Source organism: Pelophylax lessonae (assembly GCF_965119305.1).
Source record: "Pelophylax lessonae genome assembly, chromosome: 1".
Classification (NCBI taxonomy): Eukaryota; Metazoa; Chordata; class Amphibia; order Anura; family Ranidae; genus Pelophylax; species Pelophylax lessonae.
In genome coordinates, this window is record NC_138768.1 from 860297575 (window position 1) to 860323615 (window position 26041).

The following is a 26041-nucleotide window of genomic DNA, read 5'->3' on the forward strand; positions in this document are numbered from 1 at the left end:
ACCCACAGAATTGGCTCGAACCCTCCCTAGGCACAACTGACCCAGAATAGGACTGGAATACCAAATGGCTACACAGATTGGAATATAACACTTCAATAAATAATAATGACCTGTTACCTCTCTCCAGCTGCAGTCCTTCTGGGTAATACAAGGTGACCACACACAAGCTTGCTTTTAAACAGGAAAGTTATTTACTGTGAATCAAATAAACAGTTTCGATACAGTAAAATATGACTTTGTAAAAGGATATACTAATTAATTAATCAAAGATAAGATAAATACTGTGATATCACTCCTCAAGGGCACATTAATTGTTTCAGGAAATGTCTCAGAGCCTATAGGACCGCCATCTTAATCACTATTATACTTTTGGAGATAAGGCTCAGCATTCAGTTAGACACAGTATCAGAATGTCAGACCTATCTGAGTCCGCTGTTTCTTCTCTATATCTTCGCTAGCAACGTTGGTGCACTCGCAATTTGTAATCCACATTGAGGATGGGTGATCAATAGAGAGAATGGCAGCAAACAGTTAGTAATCACCGCGGGGTGTCTGTGCAGGATTGCCGGTAAAACTTCTGTGAGAGATGTACTGGGCCACCTGGTATATTGCCTTCTACTACTCTAAGGCTAATCCTGACTAAAGTTACTTCTTTGATAGATAGAGTCAGTTTTTGGGCAGGTGCCCTCTCACCAACAGGACTGTCTCCCAGGAAGCCTCCGCTGCTGTCTCAGTCTCCGGCCTCTGTCACCAGCCGCGCTAGGTATTTGGGGTGGATGAGTCTGGTCTCTGTAGAACATCGATGGGACCTCCAGGAGGGATCCTCTACTGGAGATGAAACACTGCAACTTAGTCACTTAAGGCCCAGGAGTTTCGGCCTAGCATACAGCATCAGCCCACAGCACTGGCATCCTGCTTGTCTCACTGTGTCTTTCCCAAGAGAGTGAGCCTGGCTCCTCCCTTCCTTTATAAAGCTTCCCCCAGAAGGCTGTGCGGTGCAGCAGTGCACCCTGGTATTCTCAAAGCACTATGGGCGATGAAGACTGCTCAACTTCCTGAAAGGAAAATAACATCAAAAGACATTCCATAGCCGCTGCAATGTGTCCTTTTGGCCACTAGATGGAGCCGAGTTCCTCTCAAATGTCAAGCAGCAGTCTTTTAGAACTTGTATAATGGAAGACCCCGCTACATTAGGTATTTATCATCATTAACCATCTCCCTCCTGCACTGCAGAGACACGCGGGGAATGCGACTACCGAGAGGAATTCCGGCAATGCTGACACCTCAAAGCAAAGACATCTGCTGCCTCCCTTCTCACAGCTCTGGATTCTGTATTTCTAGGAAGAACGCACCTCCAGGGGGGGGGGGGACATGGGGGCAATGAGGGCCCCGGGGAGAAAATTCCTTATATCTGATAAAAGAGCGACTCCAGGTGCCGAGTATTGCGATTCTGCTGCTATCCAGGAAACTCTGCAATAGCGCTAAAGTCTATGAACGTTAAAGCGGTATTACGCTCAAAACCGAAAATATATTATTTATTTTTTTAGGCCCCTGCGACTTGTAAGTTGCGCGGTTTTGCCACAAATTTGACGGGACTTAAAGAATTGCCTGTGTAATCTTAAGATCCATGGAGCTCAAGTCGCATCAAAGTCGGAGCAAAGTAGTGCAGGGACTACCTTGAAGTCGCACAGATATGAACAATACTCATTGGAAATCCTGGAGTGCCACTTGTCATGCAACTTTGCAGTCCCAAGTCGCAGGACAAGTCGCACAAGTGTGGAAGGGGCCTTAGGCTTTATTCCCCTCTGTTTTCACCTGGTGATCTGGCCAGTAACACACCTCCTGTGTTAGAGCCCCCCCCCCCCCCCACTATGAAGGAAAGGAGCACTGGAGGGCACCTTTGGACAGCAGAATTGTCAGTCCTGGGGGGGGGGGGGTATTAGATGTACTAGCAGATTTAGGTGCACTAACTATTTAAAGTCAAACTCCAGTTAACACTGTATAAGCAGTTTTTTTTTTTTTTTTTTTAACCACTTGCTTACTGGTCAGTTTCACCCCCCTCCTGCCCAGGCCAATTTTCAGCTTTTAGCGCTGTCGCACTTTGAATGACAATCGTGCCGTCATGCAACACTGAACCCAAATTAGATTTTTATTTTATTTTTTGTTCACACAACAAAGAGCTTTCTTTTGGTGGTATTTAATCACTACTGGGGGGTTTTATTTTTTGCAAAACAAACATAAAATGACCGAAAATTTTGCAAAAAAAAAAAACGTTTTTCATATTTTGTTATACAATTTTGCAAACAGGTAATTTTTCTCCTTCACTGATGGACACTGACGAGGCAGTACTAGTGGGCACTGATGAGGCTGCACTGATAGGTGGCCTGGAGAGGTGGCACTCATAGGCGAGACTGATGGGTACTGATTGGTGGCACTGAAAGGCACTGGTAGGCAGCACTGGTAGGCAGCACTGGTAGGCAGCACTGATAGGCAGCACTGATAAGTGACACTGATGATGAGGCAGGGAGGGGCACTGATTAGCACAACAGGGCATAAGAGCCTTACATCAAAGGCCTCAGAGTTCCCCTCTTACACCGGGGTCCCCAGGGTATCCCCTTTACATCAGGGTCTCCAGAGTCCTCCCTTTACATCAGGGTCCCCAGAGTTCCCCCTTACATCAGGAACTCTAGAGTCCCACCCTTACACTAGGGTTCATGGAGCTCTCCCCCCTTACATCAGGGTCTTCAGAGTTCACCCTTACATCAGGGTCCCCAGAGCTTCCCCTTTACATCAGCATCCCCAGAGTTCCCTTTAAATCAGGATCCTCAGAGTCCCCCCTTACACCAGGGTCCATAGAGCTCTCCCCTTACATCAGAGTCCCCAGAGTCTCCCCTTTACATAAGGGTCCCCAGAGTTCCCCTTTACATCAGGATCCTCAGAGTCTCCCCCTTACAGCAGGGTCCATAGAATTCCCCCCTTACATCAGGATCCCCAGAGTCCCCTCTTTACATCAGGGTCCCCAGAGTCCCCTTTACGTCATGGTCCCCAGAGTTTCCCCTTTACATCAGGGTCTCCAGAGTTCCCCCTTACATTAGGATCCTCTGAGCCCTCCCCCCTTACACCAGGTTTCATAGAGCTTCCCCTTACATTAGGCTCCCCAGAGTTCAACCTTACACCAGGGTCCCCAGGGTCTCCCCTTTACATAAGGGTCCCCAGAGTCTCCCCCTTTACATCACGGTCTCCAGAGTTCCCCCTTACATCAGGATCCTCTGAGCCCTCCCCTCTTACACCAGGTTTCATAGAGCTTCCCCTTACATTAGACTCCCCAGAGTTCCCCCTTACACCAGGGTCCCCAGAGTCTCCCCTTTACATCAGGGTTCCCAGAGTCCTCCCTTTACATCAGGGTCCCCAGAATTCTCCCTTACATCAGGATCCTCATAATTCCCCCCTTACATCAGGTTCCATAGAACTCCCCCCCCCCCCTTACATCAGGGTCTCCCGAGTTCACCCTTACATGAGGGTCCCCAGAGCTTCCCCTTTACATCAGCATCCCCAGAGTTCCCTTTAAATCAGGATCCTCAGAGTCCCCCCTTTCACCAGGGTCCATAGAGCTCTCCCCTTACATCAGAGTCCCCAGAGTCTCGCCTTTACATAAGGGTCCCCAGAGTTCCCCTTTACATCAGGATCCTCAGAGTCTCCCCCTTACAGCAGGGTCCATAGAATTCCCCCCTTACATCAGGATCCCCAGAGTTCCCTCTTTACATCAGGGTCCCCAGAGTCCCCTTTACGTCATGGTCCCCAGAGTTTCCCCTTTACATCGGGGTCTCCAGAGTTCCCCCTTACATTAGGATCCTCTGAGCCCTCCCCCTTACACCAGGTTTCATAGAGCTTCCCCTTACATTAGGCTCCCCAGAGTTCAACCTTACACCAGGGTCCCCAGAGTCTCCCCTTTACATAAGGGTCCCCAGAGTCTCCCCCTTTACATCACGGTCTCCAGAGTTCCCCCTTACATCAGGATCCTCTGAGCCCTCCCCTCTTACACCAGGTTTCATAGAGCTTCCCCTCACATTAGACTCCCCAGAGTTCCCCCTTACACCAGGGTCCCCAGAGTCTCCCCTTTACATCAGGGTTCCCAGAGTCCTCCCTTTACATCAGGGTCCCCAGAATTCTCCCTTACATCAGGATCCTCAAAATTCCCCCCTTACACCAGGTTCCATAGAACTCGCCCCCCCCCCCCCATTAGGGTCCACAGAGCCCCTATCCTCAGAAAGAACCTTGGAATCTATAGTCTGATCACTTAAAATGTTTCTAAACCCCCTAAAAAAATGTTTTCTATTTTCAGACTTTTGTTTCTTTATTTTCACCTGGTGATCCTGCCAGTAACACTTCCTGTCCTTGGGTGACAACGCTCACTCACTGTACTGTATCTCTGGGGGGGGGGGGGCACTGAATCTGGAGCACAGCAAGGCGTGTCATCTGCATTGCCTCAAGTTGCAGTGGATGTGCCTTGCAGCAACATGGAGGTGTCAGCCTGGCCTTCTTCCCGACATCTGTGAGATGAGGGGATTGTACACTACGCTGCACATGTGAGGCAGTCAGTATACTGGTATGAAAAAATAAGGAGCAGTCAGGAAGGGCTCATTCACACTTGCAGTTGGGGGCAGTAAAAACAGTTGGGTGGGCTGCATTTTTACCACCCTCCCCCTTTAAAAGCTGCAAAGTCAGCCTGGGGGTGTACACATGTTACAGCTGTGATGCTTGGCTTCCTGACAGCATAAGAAATTACCCCCCGACGCAATTAGCAGTGGTACTGCCTGCCAAATGGGACCTATTCAGATGGATGGGGCTACACCACAACCGCCCTGCAATCGTGTCCAATGCATGTGTGAATTGCAGTGGTGCAGCATTTACAGGATTAAAACAGCCTCCGAAAAGGAATTCACCATAGATCGCTTTTCAGAGGGACGGCAAATTGTGCTGCACATCTTGACTTAGCCTGGCGGGGAACACAGTACTGTCACCAGGGGCGTACCTAGACCATTTGGCACCCGGGGCGGATCTGATATCTGGCACCCCCCCCCCCAACTTTAAAATGTAAAAACACAATTTGCGCGGTTGTGCGATGCTGTACCCAAATTAAATTGATGTCCTTTTTTTCCCCACAAATAGAGCTTTCTTTTGGTGGTATTTGATCACCTGTGCGATTTTTTATTTTTGAAAACAAAAAAAAACAATATTTTTCACATTCTGCTATATAACATTCCCCGAAAAAAAAATTTGTTTTCTGCTACATATGTTTGGTTAAAAAAAAAACCACAATAAGCGTATTTTGATTGGTTTGCGAAAAAGTTATTGCGTTTACTAACTAGGGGAAAGATTTCTGTCATTTTTTTTTACTAGTAATGGTGGCGATCTGCGATTTTTTTTGTGGGACTGCGACATTGCGGTGGACAGATCGGACCCTTGACTGACATTTTTGACACTTTTGGGGGTACCAGTGACATTACTACAGTAATTAGTGCTATATATATGCACTGTTACTGTAAAAATGACACTGGCAGAGAAGGGGTTAACACTGTTGGTGATCAAGGGGTTAAATGTGACCCTAGGGGTGTGTTTCTAACTGTATGGGGGTTGAACTTGTGAAATGATCATAGAGACCTGTGATCCTATATAGAAGGATCACAGGCGCTCTATGATCATTCCAGGGAGAAGAACGGTCGGCTGTGTTTACAACATCCGACCGTTCTTCTCTCTCAGTGGGGAACGATCGATGGTGTCAGGCAGCAATCGGAGCCACCTGAAACCCCCATCGGCTTCCCCAATGACGATCGGGAGCGGGACCACGCCACCTATCGGCATTCAGGCGAGCGACATATACTTACGTATACGTACGTAAATATACTGTAGGCACTTGGCAAGTGGTTAAGTATACAGCATGTATATAGGAGCAACGAAGGGCCAACAACTGAAGTGGGTTTCATTAAAATAGCACGGTGTACTGTGACAAGCCATGTTGCAGATATAAAAAAACAGGAGGACTGCCTTACCAGAAATACTGCCATTTAGGAGGTATGTAGTATGCAGAGTCAAGTGTATATTTTCTGGGGGGTTAGTGAACAGAGGTATTCAAGCTGTATAAGTAGTTTTATTTTATGTACTGCTATTATATGGTGCCCAGAATCAAGTGAGGCTGGAAGAATCCATTAGGCAGATGATCAGATCTCCACACACAGCACCCCCCCCCCCTCCCCCCGATGGTAGTGCCCAGACAGACTGGTGTGTCCTCTCTCTCTCAGATCCCCTCGGTCAGTCGGGACCTGGGCTAGTGGGCTGGCCAGGAGGAAGAAGACACCCAGGGCAGTGATTTTTATCAGGGACAGTCACAGACAGGAAGAAGACTCTTGCAGACAGTTGCGGCCAGAGGAGGACCGAGGAGGACATAATAATTACACTTACATCATCACAGATTGACAGAGGACACTTACCTGCAGGCTGCAGCGAGGAGGAGATGGGTGGAGCAACGTCACGTTCTTGGCGCGGAGGAGGAGGAATTTAAACCCTCCTCCGCTGTGAATGCTGGGCATTCCCTGTGTGCCTGACGTCACTGGTTGCTAGACGCCAAGCGGCAGTCAGAAAGCAACCAGTGGAGGAAGCAGGCAGCGTGCATTTCATTCTGGGACACTGTTTTGTCCCGGAATGAAACTGCCTTCTCATCTGTCATGCTATAAGCAGCAGCGGCCGGCCCGGCACCAGTTTGTCTCTGACACCCCCCCATTTGCCTGACCCAGACAGTGACACCCCCCCAGTGAATGGCACCCGGGGCGGACCGCACCCCCGCCCCCCCTATTGGTACGCCACGGACTGTCACTGGGAGGGGTGAATCCACCATTGCGCACAAAATTCCATGCGCGGTTTACACTTTATTCAATCCAGACATACATTAACCGGTTCTCGACCGTCCGCCGCAGTTTTACTGCGGCAGGCTGGCTCTCCTGCGCGAACTGACGCAGCTCTAAGTCGGTTCTGTGCAGGGTGCAAGGGGGGCGAGCGCGTGCTCCCGGGTGCGCGCTCCCAACCCACTAGGCCAGGGGTGATGCCGATCCACGGGGCCGGCGCCTGTGATTGCCGCCAGGCACCTGCGATCGCTAGCTGCTAAGAGAGAAGGACGGTCTGCTATTATAAGCACAGCCGACCGTTCTTCTTTCTGAAATGATCACAGAGTGCCTGCGATCCTTCTATATAGGATAACAGGTCTCTATGGTCATTTCACAAGCCCCTCCCCCATACAGTTAGAAAACATCCCCATGGCTCACAATTAACCCTTTGATCACCCATCGGGTTAACCCCTTCCCTGCCAGTGTCATTAGTACAGTGACAGTGCATATGTATAGCACTGATTACTATAGTAATGTCACTGGTAACCCCAAAAGTGTCATAAATGTCAGTCAAGCGTCCGATCTGTCCACCGCAAAGTCGCAAATATAAATAAATAAATAAATAAATAAATAATGACATAAATCTTTCCCGTAGTTTGTAGACGCGAAACATTTTGCGCAAACCAATCAAAATACGCTTATTGGGATTTTTTTTTTTAACAAAAATATGTAGCAGAAAACAAATTGGCCTAAAAGGATGAAAAATTTCTTTTTATTGGGAATGTTATATAGCAGAAAGTGAAAAATATTGTTTTTCCTCCAGAATTGTCGCTCTTTTTTTGTTTATAGCGCATAATAAAAAAATTGCAGAGGTGATGAAATACCATCAAAAGAAAGCTCTGTTTGTGGGAAAAAAAGACATCCATTTTATTTGGGTACAGCGTCGCACGACCGCGCAATTGTCTGTTAAAATAACGCAGCGTCGAATCGCAAAAAATGGCCTGGTCATTAAGGGGGCAGATCCTTCCGGGCCAGATTGGGTTAAAGCACTACAGAAGTCATATTATTTTTGTTGCAAGTTATGGGAGCAACTGACCTGCCTGTGAAGACCTTTTGTTTTGTATTTATCATTTTCCCTGCATTTTTACCTTATCATCAGTCATGGTCATAGTAAATAAATACTTTTTTTCCTATGATCCTCATATCCATCTAGTGGCCATATTGATCCATTGACCAAACAACTCTATTGTTTATGAATGAATAACCTTCGACCTGCAGAAAATACAGCCTGAGAACATTACATTTTTTCCCTATTTACACAGAACGGATGAACCAGCAGTTTCCCTGGATGAATTTGTAATTATAATTATATATAAACAGCTTAGTGTTCTCTCCGTCTCTTTACTAGGCAAAGAAGGAAAAGGAAATGTTTTTCCAAACGCTCCTCCATAGGGTAGATAAATATACAGACACATGGTACTTACTGGGCCTTGGTTAGTTTTAGGATGTGATCTTTGTCTTGGATCCGGACCATGTAGTTAACCTGGTTCTCATAGAGCACCTAGAAAATGGGAATCTCTATTAATGCTGAGTTTAATTAGGAGAAGGTCAGAGACTGCAGACATAATACGGGAGATATTCAAAGACTGCAGACATAGTACAGGAGATGGTCAGAGACTGCAGACATAGTACAGGAGATGGTCGGAGACTGCAGACATAGTACAGGAGATGGTCAGAGACTGCAGACATGCTACAGGAGATGGTCAGAGACTGCAGACATGCTACAGGAGATGGTCAGAGACTGCAGACATAGTACAGGAGATGGTCAGAGACTGCAGACATAATACAGGAGATGGTCAGAGACTGCAGACATGCTACAGGAGATGGTCAGAGACTGCAGACATACTACAGGAGATGGTCAGAGACTGCAGACATACTACAGGAGATGGTCAGAGACTGCAGACATACTACAGGAGATGGCCAGAGGCTGCATAAATATTACAGGAGATGGTCAGAGACTGCAGACATACTACAGGAGATAGTCAGAGACTGCAGACATAGTACAGGAGATGGTCAGAGACTGCAGACATAATACAGGAGATGGTCAGAGACTGCAGACATGCTACAGGAGATGGTCAGAGACTGCAGACATACTACAGGAGATGGTCAGAGACTGCAGACATACTACAGGAGATGGTCAGAGACTGCAGACATACTACAGGAGATGGCCAGAGGCTGCATAAATATTACAGGAGATGGTCAGAGACTGCAGACATACTACAGGAGATGGTCAGAGACTGCAGACATACTACAGGAGATGGTCAGAGACTGCAGACATACTACAGTAGATGGTCAGAGACTGCAGACATAGCACAGGAGATGGTCAGAGACTGCAGACATAGCACAGGAGATGGTCAGAGACTGCAGACATACTACAGGAGATGGTCAGAGACTGCAGACATAGTACAGGAGATGGTCAGGTCAGAGACTGCAGACATGGTACAGGAGATGGTCAGAGACTGCAGACATACTACAGGAGATGGTCAGAGACTGCAGACATACTACAGGAGATGGCCAGAGGCTGCATAAATATTACAGGAGATGGTCAGAGACTGCAGACATACTACAGGAGATGGTCAGAGACTGCAGACATACTACAGGAGATAGTCAGTGACTGCAGACATACTACAGGAGATAGTCAGTGACTGCAGACATACTACAGGAGATGGTCAGAGACTGCAGACATACTACAGTAGATGGTCAGAGACTGCAGACATAGCACAGGAGATGGTCAGAGACTGCAGACATACTACAGGAGATAGTCAGAGACTGCAGACATAGTACAGGAGATGGTCAGGTCAGAGACTGCAGACATGGTACAGGAGATGGTCAGAGACTGCAGACATACTACAGGAGATGGCCAAAGACTGCAGACATACTACAGGAGATGGTCAGAGACTGCAGACATACTACAGGAGATGGCCAAAGACTGCAGACATACTACAGGAGATGGTCAGAGACTGCAGACATACTACAGGAGATGGTCAGAGACTACAGACACATTACAGGAGATGGCCAGAGGCTGCATAAATATTACAGGAGATGGTCAGAGACTGCAGACATGCTACAGGAGATGGTCAGAGACTGCATAAATATTACAGGAGATAGTCAGTGACTGCAGACATACTACAGGAGATGGTCAGAGACTGCATAAATATTACAGGAGATAGTCAGTGACTGCAGACATACTACAGGAGATGGTCAGAGACTGCATAAATATTACAGGAGATAGTCAGTGACTGCAGACATACTACAGGAGATGGTCAGAGACTGCAGACATAGCACAGGAGATGGTCAGAGACTGCAGACATACTACAGGAGATGGTCAGAGACTGCAGACATACTACAGTAGATGGTGAGAGACTGCAGACATAGCACAGGAGATGGTCAGAGACTGCAGACATGCTACAGTGGATGGTCAGAGACTGCAGACATACTACAGGAGATGGTCAGAGACTGCAGACATACTACAGGAGATGGTCAGAGACTGCAGACATACTACAGGAGATGGTCAGAGACTGCAGACATAGCACAGTAGATGGTCAGAGACTGCAGACATAGCACAGGAGATGGTCAGAGACTGCAGACATGCTACAGTGGATGGTCAGTGACTGCAGACATACTACAGGAGATGGTCAGAGACTGCAGACATAGCACAGGAGATGGTCAGAGACTGCAGACATACTACAGGAGATGGTCAGAGACTGCAGACATACTACAGTAGATGGTCAGAGACTGCAGACATAGCACAGGAGATGGTCAGAGACTGCAGACATAGTACAGGAGATGGTCGGAGACTGCAGACATAGTACAGGAGATGGTCGGAGACTGCAGACATACTACAGGAGATGGTCAGAGACTGCAGACATACTACAGGAGATGGTCAGAGACTGCAGACATACTACAGGAGATGGTCAGAGACTGCAGACATAGCACAGGAGATGGTCAGAGACTGCAGACATAGCACAGGAGATGGTCAGAGACTGCAGACATACTACAGGAGATGGTCAGAGACTGCAGACATACTACAGTAGATGGTCAGAGACTGCAGACATAGCACAGGAGATGGTCAGAGACTGCAGACATACTACAGTAGATGGTCAGAGACTGCAGACATAGCACAGGAGACGGTCAGAGACTGCAGACATGCTACAGTGGATGGTCAGAGACTGCAGACATACTACAGGAGATGGTCAGAGACTGCAGACATACTACAGGAGATGGTCAGAGACTGCAGACATAGTACAGGAGATGGTCAGAGACTGCAGACATACTACAGGAGATGGTCAGAGACTGCAGACATACTACAGGAGATGGTCAGAGACTGCAGACATAGTACAGGAGATGGTCAGAGACTGCAGACACACTACAGGAGATGGTCAGAGACTGCAGACATGTACAGGAGATGGTCAGAGACTGCAGACATGTACAGGAGATGGTCAGAGACTGCAGACATGTACAGGAGATGGTCAGAGACTGCAGACATACTACAGGAGATGGTCAGAGACTGCAGACATACTACAGGAGATGGTCAGAGACTGCAGACATGTACAGGAGATGGTCAGAGACTGCAGACATAGTACAGGAGATGGTCAGAGACTGCAGACATACTACAGGAGATGGTCAGAGACTGCAGACATACTACAGGAGATGGTCAGAGACTGCAGACATACTACAGGAGATGGTCAGAGACTGCAGACATACTACAGGAGATGGTCAGAGACTGCAGACATGTACAGGAGATGGTCAGAGACTGCAGACATGTACAGGAGATGGTCAGAGACTGCAGACATAGTACAGTAGATGGTCAGAGACTGCAGACATAGTACAAGAGATGGTCAGAGACTGCAGACATGTACAGGAGATGGTCAGAGACTGCAGACATGTACAGAAGATGGTCAGAGACTGCAGACATGTACAGGAGATGGTCAGAGACTGCAGACATAGTACAGGAGATGGTCAGAGACTGCAGACATGTACAGGAGATGGTCAGAGACTGCAGACATGTACAGGAGATGGTCAGAGACTGCAGACATAGTACAGGAGATGGTCAGAGACTGCAGACATGTACAGAAGATGGTCAGAGACTGCAGACATGTACAGGAGATGGTCAGAGACTGCAGACATAGTACAGGAGATGGTCAGAGACTGCAGAGATACTACAGGAGATGAGAAAAGGGAAGAGAAACCTGTGCTAAATTTGAAAGGACTGTCACTGTTCATCACAACGTGAAAAATGTGTTAAGTCTAAACCCACAGCGCAAAACCCAAATGCAATAATCCAACCTTATTAAAATGCTTACAAAGGCACCAGATGTGCCGAAAAAATATAAAGTGCTGAGTGTGTGAATAAATATGGTAAATCCACCTTACATTGATTTCATAAAAACATTAAAAATCTTAAACATCCAATGTGCAATCAATAGTCCGAACATAATAAAACAAGCAAATAACCAGTGAAAAGTCCTCAGTTGAATAAAGGAAGAGCAAAAGTGCTTGTGTGCTCAAAAAATAAGTTAGTAAGGTAACAAGCATGTAGCCAGTGAAGGTTCCTTGATATTCCTTAGATTCAAAGTGTAGCCCCCTCCTAGGTAGGTGCTAGTAGTGAGTATAGTTTCGAGCTCTGTCTGCCTATCAGAGGGGCTGCAGGTAAATCTATATTGCTCTCTGCCTACCACAGAGCAGGATCTGTTAGTGAGGTCTGCTCATTGTGCTCAGGATGCAACTCGTTCTGTCTAGAGAGTGTTTCACACTGGTCCAGTAAGGAGGCATGTTGGGCAGTGGGAGGAAACCTGACGAATGGGTGCATAGGCTTTGATACAGTCCCGGTGATTGGCAGAGGGCAGGTCGCCTCAGTGCATGCTGGGATACTGTATAAAAGCCAGGAGCACATGTGCTGAGGGGTCTTTCGTTGAAAAGGCGGAGTCCCAGGATGAGGGGGGTGGTCGCAGGAGGTCGTCCTGAGGGCCAGGGGACCTGAACCCAGAGGTCCAGGGACGCTGACTGAGAGAGGAGAAACTGGAGACCCTGGGGCTGCAGTATTGTGAGTGCAGGGACTCGAGTCAAGGGGCCTGACCTGAGGGGGGGGGGCCACCCCTGCTCGTAGGATAGTCAGTGGACGGGTTTCAGCAGAAATAGGATGATAGTGAGAGTGTCCTGAAGATAAATTAAGAGATTGTCCACTAAGTCGTCTTGAGAGGAAGCAAGAGACTTGATCCCTATTCATCTGAAGTGGCAGGATGAATTCAGAGCCTGGCTGTTCCATACCTAAATGTGAAGTAGAGAAGATAGAAATCCTCAGATATTGTGAATGAATAGTTAACCACTTTAAGACCGGAAGGATTTTCCTCCTTAATGACCAGGCCATATTTTGCGATTCGACACTGCGTTATTTTAACAGACAATTGCGCGGTCGTGCGACGCTGTACCCAAATAAGATTGATGTCCTTTTTTTCCCACAAACAGAGCTTTCTTTTGGTGATATTTGATCACCTGTGCGATTTTTATTTTTGGCGCTATAAACAACAATTTTGAAAAAAAAAACAATATTTTTCACATTCTGCTATATGACATTCCCAAAAAAAAAATTAAAAATCTAAATTTTTTAACATTTCGGGCCAATTTGTTTTCTGTTACATATTTTGGTAAAAAAAAATCGCAATAAGTGTATTTTGATTGGTTTGCGCAAAAGTTATCGCTTCTACTAACTACGGGAAAGATTTATGTCATTTTAATTGTTTTTTTTGTTTTTTTACTAGTAATGGCGGCGATCTGCAATTTTTTGCGGACAGATCGGACCCCTAACTGACATTTTTGACACTTTTGGGGGAGACCAGTGACATTACTACAGTAATCAGTGATAAAAATATTCACTGTTACTGTAATAATGACACTGGCTGGGAAGGGGTTAACCCTGTGGGTGATCAAGGGGTTAAATGTGAGTCTAGGGGAGTGATTACTAACTGTGAGGGTGGGGCTTATGGAATGACCATAGAGACCAGTGATCCTATATAGAAGGATCACGGGGGCTCTGGAATCATTCCAGGGAGAAGAACGGTCAGCTGTGTTTACAACAGCCGACCGTCCTTCTCTCTCAGCGGGAAGCGATCGCGGGTGTCAGGCGGAAATCGGAGCCCCCTGCCCCGTGCATCGGAGTCCTTGCTGCTGAGAGGGGGAGGGAGTGCGCCGGCGGCGGCGCGAGCGCGCCCCCTAGCTTCCCGCGTGCGACCGATGTAGGTCTACATCGGTTTGCCCAGGAGAGCCACCCCGCCGCAGTAAAAAGGCGGCTGGTGGTCGGGAAGCGGTTAAATTGGAGTATCCCACCATTTCCTTCTCCTATCCCAATTACAAAATAAACAACAAAAACAACCCAAATACCTCTGGACTGTTTAATGAAGTGAAGAGCCAATAGGAATGTTAGAATTGCATTTGCTTGCAGCCCATGTGTTGGTAACCAGGGGGGCCCGCGCAGAGTGGATATTCAGCAGTCCCTACAGGGGGCAGTGCTACACAAGAATAGTGTAATAAGTCCCTTTAATAAAATTGTGTACATAAAGCAAATACACTTACAACGTTGTAGTTGCTCGGGAAAATGGACATCAGCGGGGGCAGATACTGTGTGCTACTAGTCCAAAAAGTCCAGCGCCGGGACCTGCACTCCGTGTGTGCGTTCCAAATTGCATCCCCATGGGCACCCGGAAATGACGAACTGAGAAACTCTGAAACCGGAAACCAAGTCGACGCGTTTCGTCCCTCCCACAGGGCGTTCTCAAAGACAGCAGTTTCCAGTTCAAACATAAAGTCAATGATTACATGGTGCTCTCTGATGTTGGTAAAGAGGTAAAAATATAGAAAGTAAAAAATGGGTAGAAAAATATAAAAAAGGATGAGGTGGAAGGGGGGAGGGGGCCCACGAAAAGCAGTTTCCAGTTCCCCAGTAGGTATAAATAGCCATATGTGGAAAAACAACGACTCACATGACTTCCTGTTCTCTGTTGACCGCCCTGTGGGAGTGACAGAACGCGTCTTCAGGACACTCTCACTAGCATCCTCTTTCTGCTCTTTCTCCTGACACCCATCCACTGATTATCCTATGAGCAGGGGTGGCCCCCCTCAGGTCAGGCCCCTTGACACAAGTCCCTGTACTCAGGATACTGTGGTCCCAGGGTCTCCAGTGTCTCCCCTCTCAGTCAGCTTCCCTGGACCTCTGGGTTCAGCTCCTCTCAATGGCTCCTCTGGTCTTCAGGACGACCTCCTGCGACCATCCCCCTCCCTCCGGGACTCCGCCTTTTCAACGAAAGACCCCTCAGCACATGTGCTCCTGGATTTTATACAGTATCCCAGCAGGCACCGAGACGACCTGCCCTCTGCCAGTAATCAGGACTGTATCAAAGCCTATGCATCTGTTCGTCAGGTTTCCTTCCACTGTCCAACATGCCTCCCTATTGGACCAGCGCGAAGCACTCTCTAGACTGAATGAATCGCATACTGAGCACAATGATCAGACCTCACTAACAGATCCTGCTCTCTGGTAGGCAGAAAGCAATATCGATTTACCTGCAGCCCCTCTGATAGGCAGACAGAGCCAGAAACTATACTCTCTCACTAGCACCTACCTAGGAGGGGCTACACTTGGATCTCTCTCCTTTATAAACCGTAGCCCCCATAGGGACCCTTAGGAGCAGCACCTGGATAACTTACCAGTTACAGCCTGCTAGACCCACATGCCATTAGGCTAAGGGGTCCACATTATCTGGTAAGTGTGCTTGCTGCTGGGGAGTGGAGTATTGTACACTGCATGGAACATCCAACGTTTCAGCACTTTGGAATGGAAGCACTTTGAATATAAGGAATATCAAGGAATCTTCACTGGCTACATGCTTGTCACCTTATTAACTTAGAATATATTAGAATTTAATAGAAAAATATAAACAAATAGAACAAATTAGAAATAAATAGTGTAAAACAGAACAAAATATGAATTGAAAATAAAAGAACAGAATAAAATAGAATAGAAAATAAAGGAGTAGAATGAAAAAATAAAATTGAATAGAAAGAATATAACCATCTCTCGAAAATTCAAATTTCAAATAGAATAAATTCAAATTTGAATAGAATACAAAAGAATAGAAAAATAAACAATAGAATAGAATAAATAGAAAATAGTAAGAAAATAGAACGATTATAACCTTACAAAATTTTAATTTCGAATAGAATAAATTCAGATTCAAATGAAATAAATTTGAATTTGAATAGAAAATAAAAGAATAGCATGGAATATTAAAAAAAAACTAGAATAGAAAAAAAATAGAATAGAATAGTCTAGAATAGAAATAATATAACCATTTCTCAAAATTAAAATTAAAATAAATCAGAATAGATAAGAATAGAATAGAATAATAAATAAATAAAAGAAGAGAATAGAATAAAATAAAATAGAATTGAATAGACAAAAACAATAAATAAGAAAGAATATGACCATCTTCTGAAGTTCAAATTTCGAATAGAATAAATTCAAATAGAATAGAAAAAGACAGAATAGAATAGAAAATAATAGAATAGAAAATAAAATAATAGAATAGAAAATAATAGAATAGAAAAACAATAAAATAGAATAGAAAGAATATAACAATACAACCATCTCCCTAATTCGAATTTCAAATAGAATAATTTTGAATTTGAATAGAAAAGAACAGCATAGAATAGAAAATAAAGGAATAGAATGAAAAAATAAAAAATACAATTGAATAGAAAGAATATAACCATCTCCCGAAAATTAGAATTTCAAATAGAATAAATTTAAATTTGAATAGAATACAAAAGAATAGAAAATTAAACAATAGAATAGAATAAATAGAAAATAGTAAGAAAATAGAACGATTATAACCTTACAAAATTCAAATTTTGAATAGAATAAATTCAGATTCGAATGAAATAAATTTGAATTTGAATTGAATAGAAAATAAAAGAATAGAATGGAATATTTAAAAAAAAACAATAGAATAGAATAGTCTAGAATAGAAATAATATAACCATTTCTCAAAATTCAAATAAAATAAATCAGAATAGATTAGAATAGAACAAAATAAAAAAAAAACTAAAATAAAAGAAGAGAATAGAATAAAAAAAAAATTGAATAGAAAAAAACAATAAAATAGAAAGAATATGACCATCTTCTGAAGTTCAAATTTCAAATAGAATAAATTCAAATAGAATAGAAAAAGAGAGAATAGAATAGAAAATAATAGAATAGAAAATAAAATAACAGAATAGAAAAGAATAGAATAGAAAAACAATAAAATAGAATAGAAAGAATATAACAATACAACCATCTCCCTAAATTTGAATTTCAAATAGAATACATTTGAATTTGAACAGAATAGAAAAGAAAAGACTAGAATAGAAAAAAAAGAATAGAATAGCATAGAAGAAACAATAGAATACATTAGAAAGAATAGAACCATCTTCCAAAATTCAAATTTCAAATACAATAAGTTTGATTTTGAATGGAATTTGATTCCAATTCGAATGGATTTTGAATTGTTTAAAATTTTTTCGAATTTGATTGAATTGAGTTAAATTTGACCAAAATCATTAAACTTGAATCGATTTGAATTCCAATAAACTAAACAAATTTCCGAATATGAATTTAACTAAACACATTTATGTAAATAACGAATAGAAACAAAACAAATGTTTTTGGTTCTGCCCATTCAATGTTTTACATCATTATATTCTCAGTAAGAAATCCCTCTCGCCGATCTCCTCTCCCCTCTCCATTCTTCTGATGAGATCCTCCTCACCTTGTGTGCGCCGGGCGCTCCGGGACGTTTTTCGGCATCCCGGCCGTCTGATATTTCCTGTCCCGATGTGCGGGGGATGGCTGCAGGAAACCGGCACAAAGGGAAAAAAAATCAGCAAAATCTCCTCCCACAATCTAATTTCAGTTTATTTTTAACATTTTACATACATTCACATTTGTGCATTGCGGCAACAAGCGCAAAATCGTGCTCCACGCAGAAACGTGCTGCCCTTTTGCAAACACTCAGTGGTGTCTTCTGTATAATTTCAATTTATTTTTAACATTTTACATAGAATATGTTTATATGTGTGCACTGCAGAGATGTGCGCAAAATCATGTGCTTTTGCGCACCACACAGAAACTCATTGCCCTCTGAAAGACACTCGGTAGTGCCATCTGTCTAATTTCAGTTTATTTTTAACATTTTACATAGGCTACATTTATTTGTGTGCACTGCAGAGACTATTTTTAACATTATACATAGAATGCGTTCAAATGTGTGCGTTGCAGAGATATGCGCAAAATCATGTACTTTTGCGCACCACACGGAAACTCACTGTCCTTTCACAGACACGCGGCAGTGCCATCTGTGGGATTTCAGTTTATTTTTAACATTTTACATAGACACGTTTAAATGTATGCGCTGCAGAGATATGCGCAAAATCATGTGGTTTTGCGCACCACACAGAAATGCGTTGCCTTTTTGAAAACACTCAGTGGTGTCTTCTGTATACTTTTAGTTTATTTTTAACATTTTACATAGAATAAGTTTATATGTATGCGCTGCAGAGATATGCGCAAAATCATGTGCTTTTGCGCACCACACAGAAACTCATTGCCCTTTCACAGACACGCAGTGGTGCCATCTGTCTAATTTAAGTTTCTTTTTAACATTTTACATAGGCTACGCTTATATGTGTGCACTGCAGAGACTATTTTTAACATTTTACATAAAATATGTTCAACTGTGTGCGTTGCAGATATATGCGCAAAATCATGTGCTTTTGCGCACTGCACAGAAACTCACTGTCCTTTCACAGACACGCGGCAGTGCCATCTGTCGAATTTCAGTTTATTTCTAACATTTTACATAGACACGTTTAAATGTATGCGCTGCAGAGATATGCGCAAAATCACGTGCTTTTGTGCACCACACTGAAACTCATTGCCCTCTCAAAGACATGCGGTGGTGCCATCTGTCTAATTTCAGTTTATTTATAACATTTTACATAGGTTACATTCATATGTGTTCGCTGCCGAGACTATTTTTAACATTTTACATAGAATGCGTTCAAATGTGTGCATTGCAGAGATATGCGCAAAATCATGTGCTTTTGCGCACCACTGAGAAACTCATTGCCCTTTCACAGACATAGGGGCGGTGCCATCTGTCTAATTTCAGTTTATTTTTAACGTAGGCTTCATTTTTTTTTTTGGCTACATTTAAATGTGTGTGCTGCAGAGACAGGCGCAAAATCATGTACTTTTGCGCACCACTGAGAAACTCATTGCCCTTTCACAGACACAGGGGCGGTGCCATCTATCTACTTTCAGTTTATTTTTAACATAGGCTACATTTAAATGTGTGTGCTGCAGAGACAGGCGCAAAATCATGTGCTTTTGCACACCACACAGAAACGCGTTGCAGATGCATAGTGATGCCATTAATTCTTAAGGCTCTATTTACACGGTGCAGGCTTGATAACGCGCACGTGTGTCCATGCATTTTCCACATGTTCCCATATAGAGCGGCCATACGCATGAGAAATGCGCAAACAAAGCCTCTGACCTTTTTTTGCAAAATTGCACTGCCCTGGAAATGCATGTGTTAGCAGGTAGGTGGGGATAGCACTAAGAATTAATGGCGACGCTGGGTGTCTGCAGCGCATTTCTGTATACGTTGGGAAAGGGATTGATTTTGCGCACGTTCCCACAATGCACAAAGTGGGCCTAATGGCACCCCCAGACATCTTTCTCAAAAGGGTCAGGGACTCCATTTGAGTGTTTCTCGCATGTTGGGAAGCCCATTGAAGTGATTGCGCTATCCTACACGGGACATGCGTAAATGCGCAGAACTGCATGCGCATTCTGATGGTGAGCCCCAAACCTTTTCACCAGGTTTCACAATGGGAATAACAATGGATTTTTTTTTAATTTTGGCATTGGGGTTCCACTTCAAGATCCTCAGAGCACAAGTCGCATGCCACAAGTCAGATCAGTTAAGATGATGATCCGACTTGGATGCGATGTTACATTCAAATCAATGGGCTGAAATTGTGCCCAAGTCGGACCAAAGTAGTGCAGGAAGCATTTTCAAATTTGGACTGACACAAGTTGGACCAGTTAAGATGGGAACCATTCATTTTGAAATGTCATGCGTCTTGTGCTCTCAAAGTCAGAACGCATGTCGGACCAGTGTGAAGCCCTATAACAGGAAGTGCCTGAACATGGAGCAGCTTTATAAAACCGCACAATCAACAAAATAAAATAACAAAACCAAAAGCACACAAATAAAGATCAATAAACACCAAAAAGAGAAATCACAAATACAGATGCAGCACCCTCCTAGGTAGGTGCTAGGAAAAGTATAGTTATTGCCCTGTTCTGCTTATCAGGAGGGTATGATCAGTTAGCCTGTCACGATGATGATGACGTCATACGTTTGATGACGAAACGCGTCGGATCCCACGCTACGCCCTACGTCACTTCCGGATTCTGGAACGCAGCCGGAACGCAAATTGGCTCCAGCGCCGTTCCACGATTAAGCTGTTCTTACTACATTGAAATTTAAGTGATGACTTTAATTATTAAAAACATCACTTATACATACAACACCATGAGTTTCCCTACTTCTTTTAGGGCTTATTGAGACTACCACATCCTCAAACGGGACAACGTGGAATCCTATTCAGCCCTTTCCAAGCTAGTGGAACAGATTCCCGGACACATTCCAGCGGGAAGATACAGTTACTATAGAAACAGCCTAAGGAACACCGGGAACCATATTAACCACTTGCCGACCGCCGCACGACTATTTACTGCGGCAGTCAGGCAGAGTGACGTAGGTCTACGTCGCTAGCCTGTGAGGGTCTAGGGAGCGAGCGCGCGCCCCCGGAGGCGTGCTCCCGCTCCCGAGTGGTCACGGACCCCCCCCGCGCATGTGACCGGCGGACCCGATCGTCCGCTGGTCACTCGCGATCGTCGGTGGAGAGGGAGAAAGGCAGGCGGCTAATGTAAACAAGCCGCCTGTCATTCTCCCCGGTGTATGAATGGTGATCATACGGTTCTACTATGTAGAACCATTGATCACTGTTCATACATCTCAAGCCACAGCCAATCACAGTTAGAATCACGCCCCTAGGGACACACATAGCCCCTCCCTCTCAAAAAAAAGTTAACCCCTTCACTGCCAGTGTCATTTTACGGTAACAGTGCATATGTATAGCAAAAGTAGCCCCAAAAGTGTAAAAAATGTCAGTCAAGGGTCCGATCTGTCCGCCGCAATGTCGCAGTACCGCAAAAAAAATCGCAGGTCGCCGCCAAAAAAACAACAAAAATGACAAAAATCTTTTCCTTTGTTAGTAAACGCGATAACTTTTGTGCAAACCAATCAAAATAAGCTTTTTGCGATTTTTTTTACCAAACATATGTAGCAGAAAACAAATTGGCCGAAAATGTTAAAAAAATTAGATTTTTACATTTTTTTGGGGGGAATTTCATATAAAAAAAATGTGAAAAATATTGTTGTTTTTGCAAAATTGACGCTCTTTTTTTGTTTATAGCGCATGATCAAAAAATCGCACAGGTGATCAAATACCACCAAAAGAAATCTCTGTTTGTGGGAAAAAAGGACATCAAATTAGTTTGGGTACAGCGTCGCACGACCGCGCAATTGTCCGTTAAAGTCATGCAGTGCCGAATCGCAAAATAGGCCCTGGTCAGGAAGGGGGTAAAATCTTCTGGGGCTTAAGTGGTTAAAGAGACCATTTACCCACGCTAGACCCCAAGGGGTCGTCTGGTAAGTGGGCTGAACACTCGGTGACGGATTCCCTTCCCTCATCTTGCATGTGGACATCCATCTCCACTGAGCACCAAGCACTTTAAAAGCAATCACCCAGAATTGTTTGCTGCAGTTTTTGCACCAGCACCTTTAAAGTTATAAGGACTGTACATATATTATAACTTGTTGTTATAATCACAGTCACTTTATGATTAGAGCACTTTAGGGGTAACCCACTGGTTTTACCAGATTGTGTTTTCAGGCATGTTTATCATTTTGCTATATTAATTTTTATTATCATTTACCCACCTGGAGCGATTGAATTGATTATCATAATTTGCACTTTGTATTAATAATTTGAGCGCTGTCTCCCCATTACCACTTTTCTTTGATAATAAAATCAAATTCAGGAGATATCCATTACCATTTACCACCAAATAAAAACCCAATTTTTCCTGAAAAAAAAAACACGGTATAATCCACCTCGATGCACAAAGTCGTGATGATATGTACAGTTTTACTAACACATGTCAAAGATGGGCTTAGGCATTCAGATTTTCTTTACCCTTAGGTGTCAAGGGGATAACAAAGGGCCAATTTTCTGTCCTTCAATCTATAGAGGAGCTGGACTGTGACCAGCAGGAGTAGAAAATACCCTGGTGTTCCTGGAAGTAAACAGTGTTCCCTCTTTGGTATTAGTGGGAGGAATAGTGTCCCATTATTGGTATCAGGGGGAGGAATAATGCCTCATCATTGGTGTCAGTGGGAGGAATAGTGCCCCATTATTGGTGTCAGTGGGAGGAATAGTGCCCCATCATTGGTGTCAGTGGGAGGAATAGTGCCCCATTATTGGTGTCAGTGGGAGGAATAGTGCCCCATTATTGGTGTCAGTGGGAGGAATAGTGCCCCATCATTGGTGTCAGTGGGAGGAATAGTGCCCCATCATTGGTATCAGTGGGAGGAATAGTGAGATGTATAAACTCCGCGCAAAAGGACTCTAATAGGATATGCCCAAAAATTCTGCAAAGAAAATATGTCCTAGTGACAAGTGTGTGGAGTAAATATAATATATAGATAATGTGTGTGAGTGTAGGCTGCAGCCTCCCTGAATATTAGTCCGGGGACTAAATATAAAATTGATAAAAGATAGGGTGTTGGCGCTGCCTATTTAAAAAACAATAAAAACGTACAAACTGTAAATGCAATAAAGTGACAGTGACAAATAATTTAGCGTAAATATTGCATGCTAAAACATAACTCAATACAAATGAGTGCTAATCTAAATAAAGGTGCTTAGCAGATAAAGTGCTTATCAAATAAAGTGTTGTAGTGCACGTGCAAAGAAATCCCAACTATATCATACAGTATATGGAAAGTGCTGTAAAGAGCTGGGGAAAGAACTAATATACAAAGGATAAATATACAAATACCAGAAAAATGTAATAAAATGAAAACACAATCAGAATGGTGTTGGTGTACAAATAGGATATACTAAAAGGAAACACAATCCAAATAGTGCTGGTGTGCAACCAATCTGTGAATAGTCCCAACACAATCCAAATAGTGCTGGTGTGCAACCAATCTGTGAATAGTCCCAATGATGGAATTTTTGTAGTCCAGTGACTGAGTATATTGTGCAGGAAAAAATATATATATGAGTGGTAGGTGACAATCACTGTATTCAAAAGGGTGACCCCGTGCCGTGTGGTAGGGTGCTGCGTGGTCCTTTCTGGTGAAAAAGGCTCGCTTACCAGAAGCACCCACCCCACACAGGGGTATAAGGCGGGTGTATAAGAATCAAGGGTCTCGGTGTCTCCCCTCCTCCTGGGTCGATGGGTCCCTGAAGTGGTCCCTGAGGTCCTAGCTGGAGGTATCCCTAGGGTATTAGTGGATCCTACTATTCTCCTATAGGCTGGGGATGATCCGAGAGGTCCGCCAGATATAGCTCATAGCCGTATACCTGTCTCGGATATTCAAAGTGAAGGTAGTAGGATCCACTAATACCCTAGGGATACCTCCAGCTAGGACCTCAGGGACCACTTCAGGGACCCATCGACCCAGGAGGAGGGGAGACACCGAGACCCTTGATTCTTATACACCCGCCTTATACCCCTGTGTGGGGTGGGTGCTTCTGGTAAGCGAGCCTTTTTCACCAGAAAGGACCACGCAGCACCCTACCACACGGCACGGGGTCACCCTTTTGAATACAGTGATTGTCACCTACCACTCATATATATATTTTTTTTCCTGCACAATATACTCAGTCACTGGACTACAAAAATTCCATCATTGGGACTATTCACAGATTGGTTGCACACCAGCACCATTTGGATTGTGTTTCCTTTTAGTATATCCTATTTGTACACCAACACCATTCTGATTGTGTTTTCATTTTATTACATTTTTCTGGTATTTGTATATTTATCCTTTGTATATTAGTTCTTTCCCCAGCTCTTTACAGCACTTTCCATATACTGTATGATATAGTTGGGATTTCTTTGCACGTGCACTACCACACTTTATTTGATAAGCACTTTATCTGCTAAGCACCTTTATTTAGATTAGCACTCATTTGTATTGAGTTATGTTTTAGCATGCAATATTTACGCTAAATTATTTGTCACTGTCACTTTATTGCATTTACAGTTTGTACGTTTTTATTGTTTTTTAAATAGGCAGCGCCAACACCCTATCTTTTATCCAGTGGGAGGAATAGTGCCCCATTATTGGTGTCAATGGGACGAATAGTGCCTCATCATTGGTGTCGGTGGGAGGAATAGTGCCCCATCATTGGTGTCAGTGTGAGGAATAATGCCCCCTAGTTGGTGTCAGTGGGAGGAATAGTGCCCCATTATTGGTGTCAGTGGGAGGAATAGTGCCCCATTATTGGTGTCAATGGGAGGAATAGTGCCCCATCATTGGTGTCAGTGTGAGGAATAGTGCCCCATCATTGGTGTCAGTGGGATGAATAGTGCCCTATCATTGGTGTCAGTGGTAGGAATAGTGCCCCATCATTGGTGTCAGTGGGAGGAATAGTGCCCCATCATTGGTGTCAGTGTGAGGAATAATGCCCCCTAGTTGGTGTCAGTGGGAGGAATAGTGCCCCATCATTGGTATCAGTGGGAGGGATAGTGCCCCATCATTGGTGTCAGTGGGAGGAATAGTGCCCCATTATTGGTGTCAATGGGACGAATAGTGCCCCATCATTGGTGTCAGTGTGAGGAATAGTGCCCCATCATTGGTGTCAGTGGGTTGAATAGTGCCCTATCATTGGTGTTAGTGGGAGGAATAGTGCCCCATTATTGGTGTCAATGGGATGAATAGTGCCCCATCATTGGTGTCAGTGGGAGGTATAGTGCCCCATCAATTGTATCAGTGGGAGGAATAGTGCCCCAATATTGGTATCAGTGGGAGAAATAGTGCCCCATCATTGGTGTCAGTGAGAGGAATAGTACCCCATCATTGGTGTCAGTGAGAGTAATAGTACCCCATCATTGGTATCAGTGGGAGGAATAGCGCCCCATCATTGGTGTCAGTGGGAGGAATAGTGCCCCAATATTGGTATCAGTGAGAGAAATAGTGCCCCATCATTGGTATTAGTGGGAGGAATAGTACCCCATCATTGGTGTCAGTGAGAGGAATAGTGCAGCCCATTCATTTTAATGGGCTGTCCTACGCACATAAAATGTGGAAAAGTAGTCCCTGACTCTTTTCCAGAAACACGCTCCAGCCAGCGCAGTGCGATTTGGCGCACTTGGAAATTCACGTGTGTGGCGTTGCCATTAACGGCACCACCCCGCGTTAATGCTAAAGGACAACGCGTTTCTGTGCGTGTCATGAAAGGGCACAATTGTGCGCATGTTCCTGACAGACAAAGGGGTGAACCTAGCCTCAGGGATTGATATAAATCAGCTACCCTACCTGTGACGCGAAAACACAATTAAAACATGTGGAAATGCACGCACGCTCGGTTGCACCTGTAGGTATGAACCAATCCTATAGGAAGAAACCCCTTTTCTGCACACTTGGTCCAGGTCAGTGACTCTGGAACAGCTAGGTAATTTTTGCCATTTTTGGAAAAAACTACAATTTTTGGAAACAACTGCTATTTTTGGAAACAACTGTCATTTTTAGGAAACAACTAACATTTTCAGAAACAACTGTTTTTTAGGGAACAACTAAATATTTTGAAAACAGCTAACATTTTTTGGTAACAACTGCCATTTTTGGAAACAACTGCCATATTTTATTAACAACTGCCAAATTTTGTAAACAACTGTCGTTTTTTGGAAATAAGTGGCA

General features: G+C 44.2%; 1 protein-coding gene across 1 annotated transcript in view; it reads right to left on the minus strand.

Annotated features, from left to right (window-relative positions):
• ADAM33 (ADAM metallopeptidase domain 33) overlaps positions 1-26041 on the minus strand; it is a gene marked incomplete at both ends in the record, with an annotated part of 85137 nt that overhangs the window by 57164 nt on the left and 1932 nt on the right. Inside the window, 2 exons of the mRNA XM_082250501.1 lie at positions 8363-8439; positions 17741-17820. Coding sequence (XP_082106627.1) covers positions 8363-8439; positions 17741-17820 — 157 coding nt within the window. The remainder of the gene's footprint in view (positions 1-8362; positions 8440-17740; positions 17821-26041) is intronic.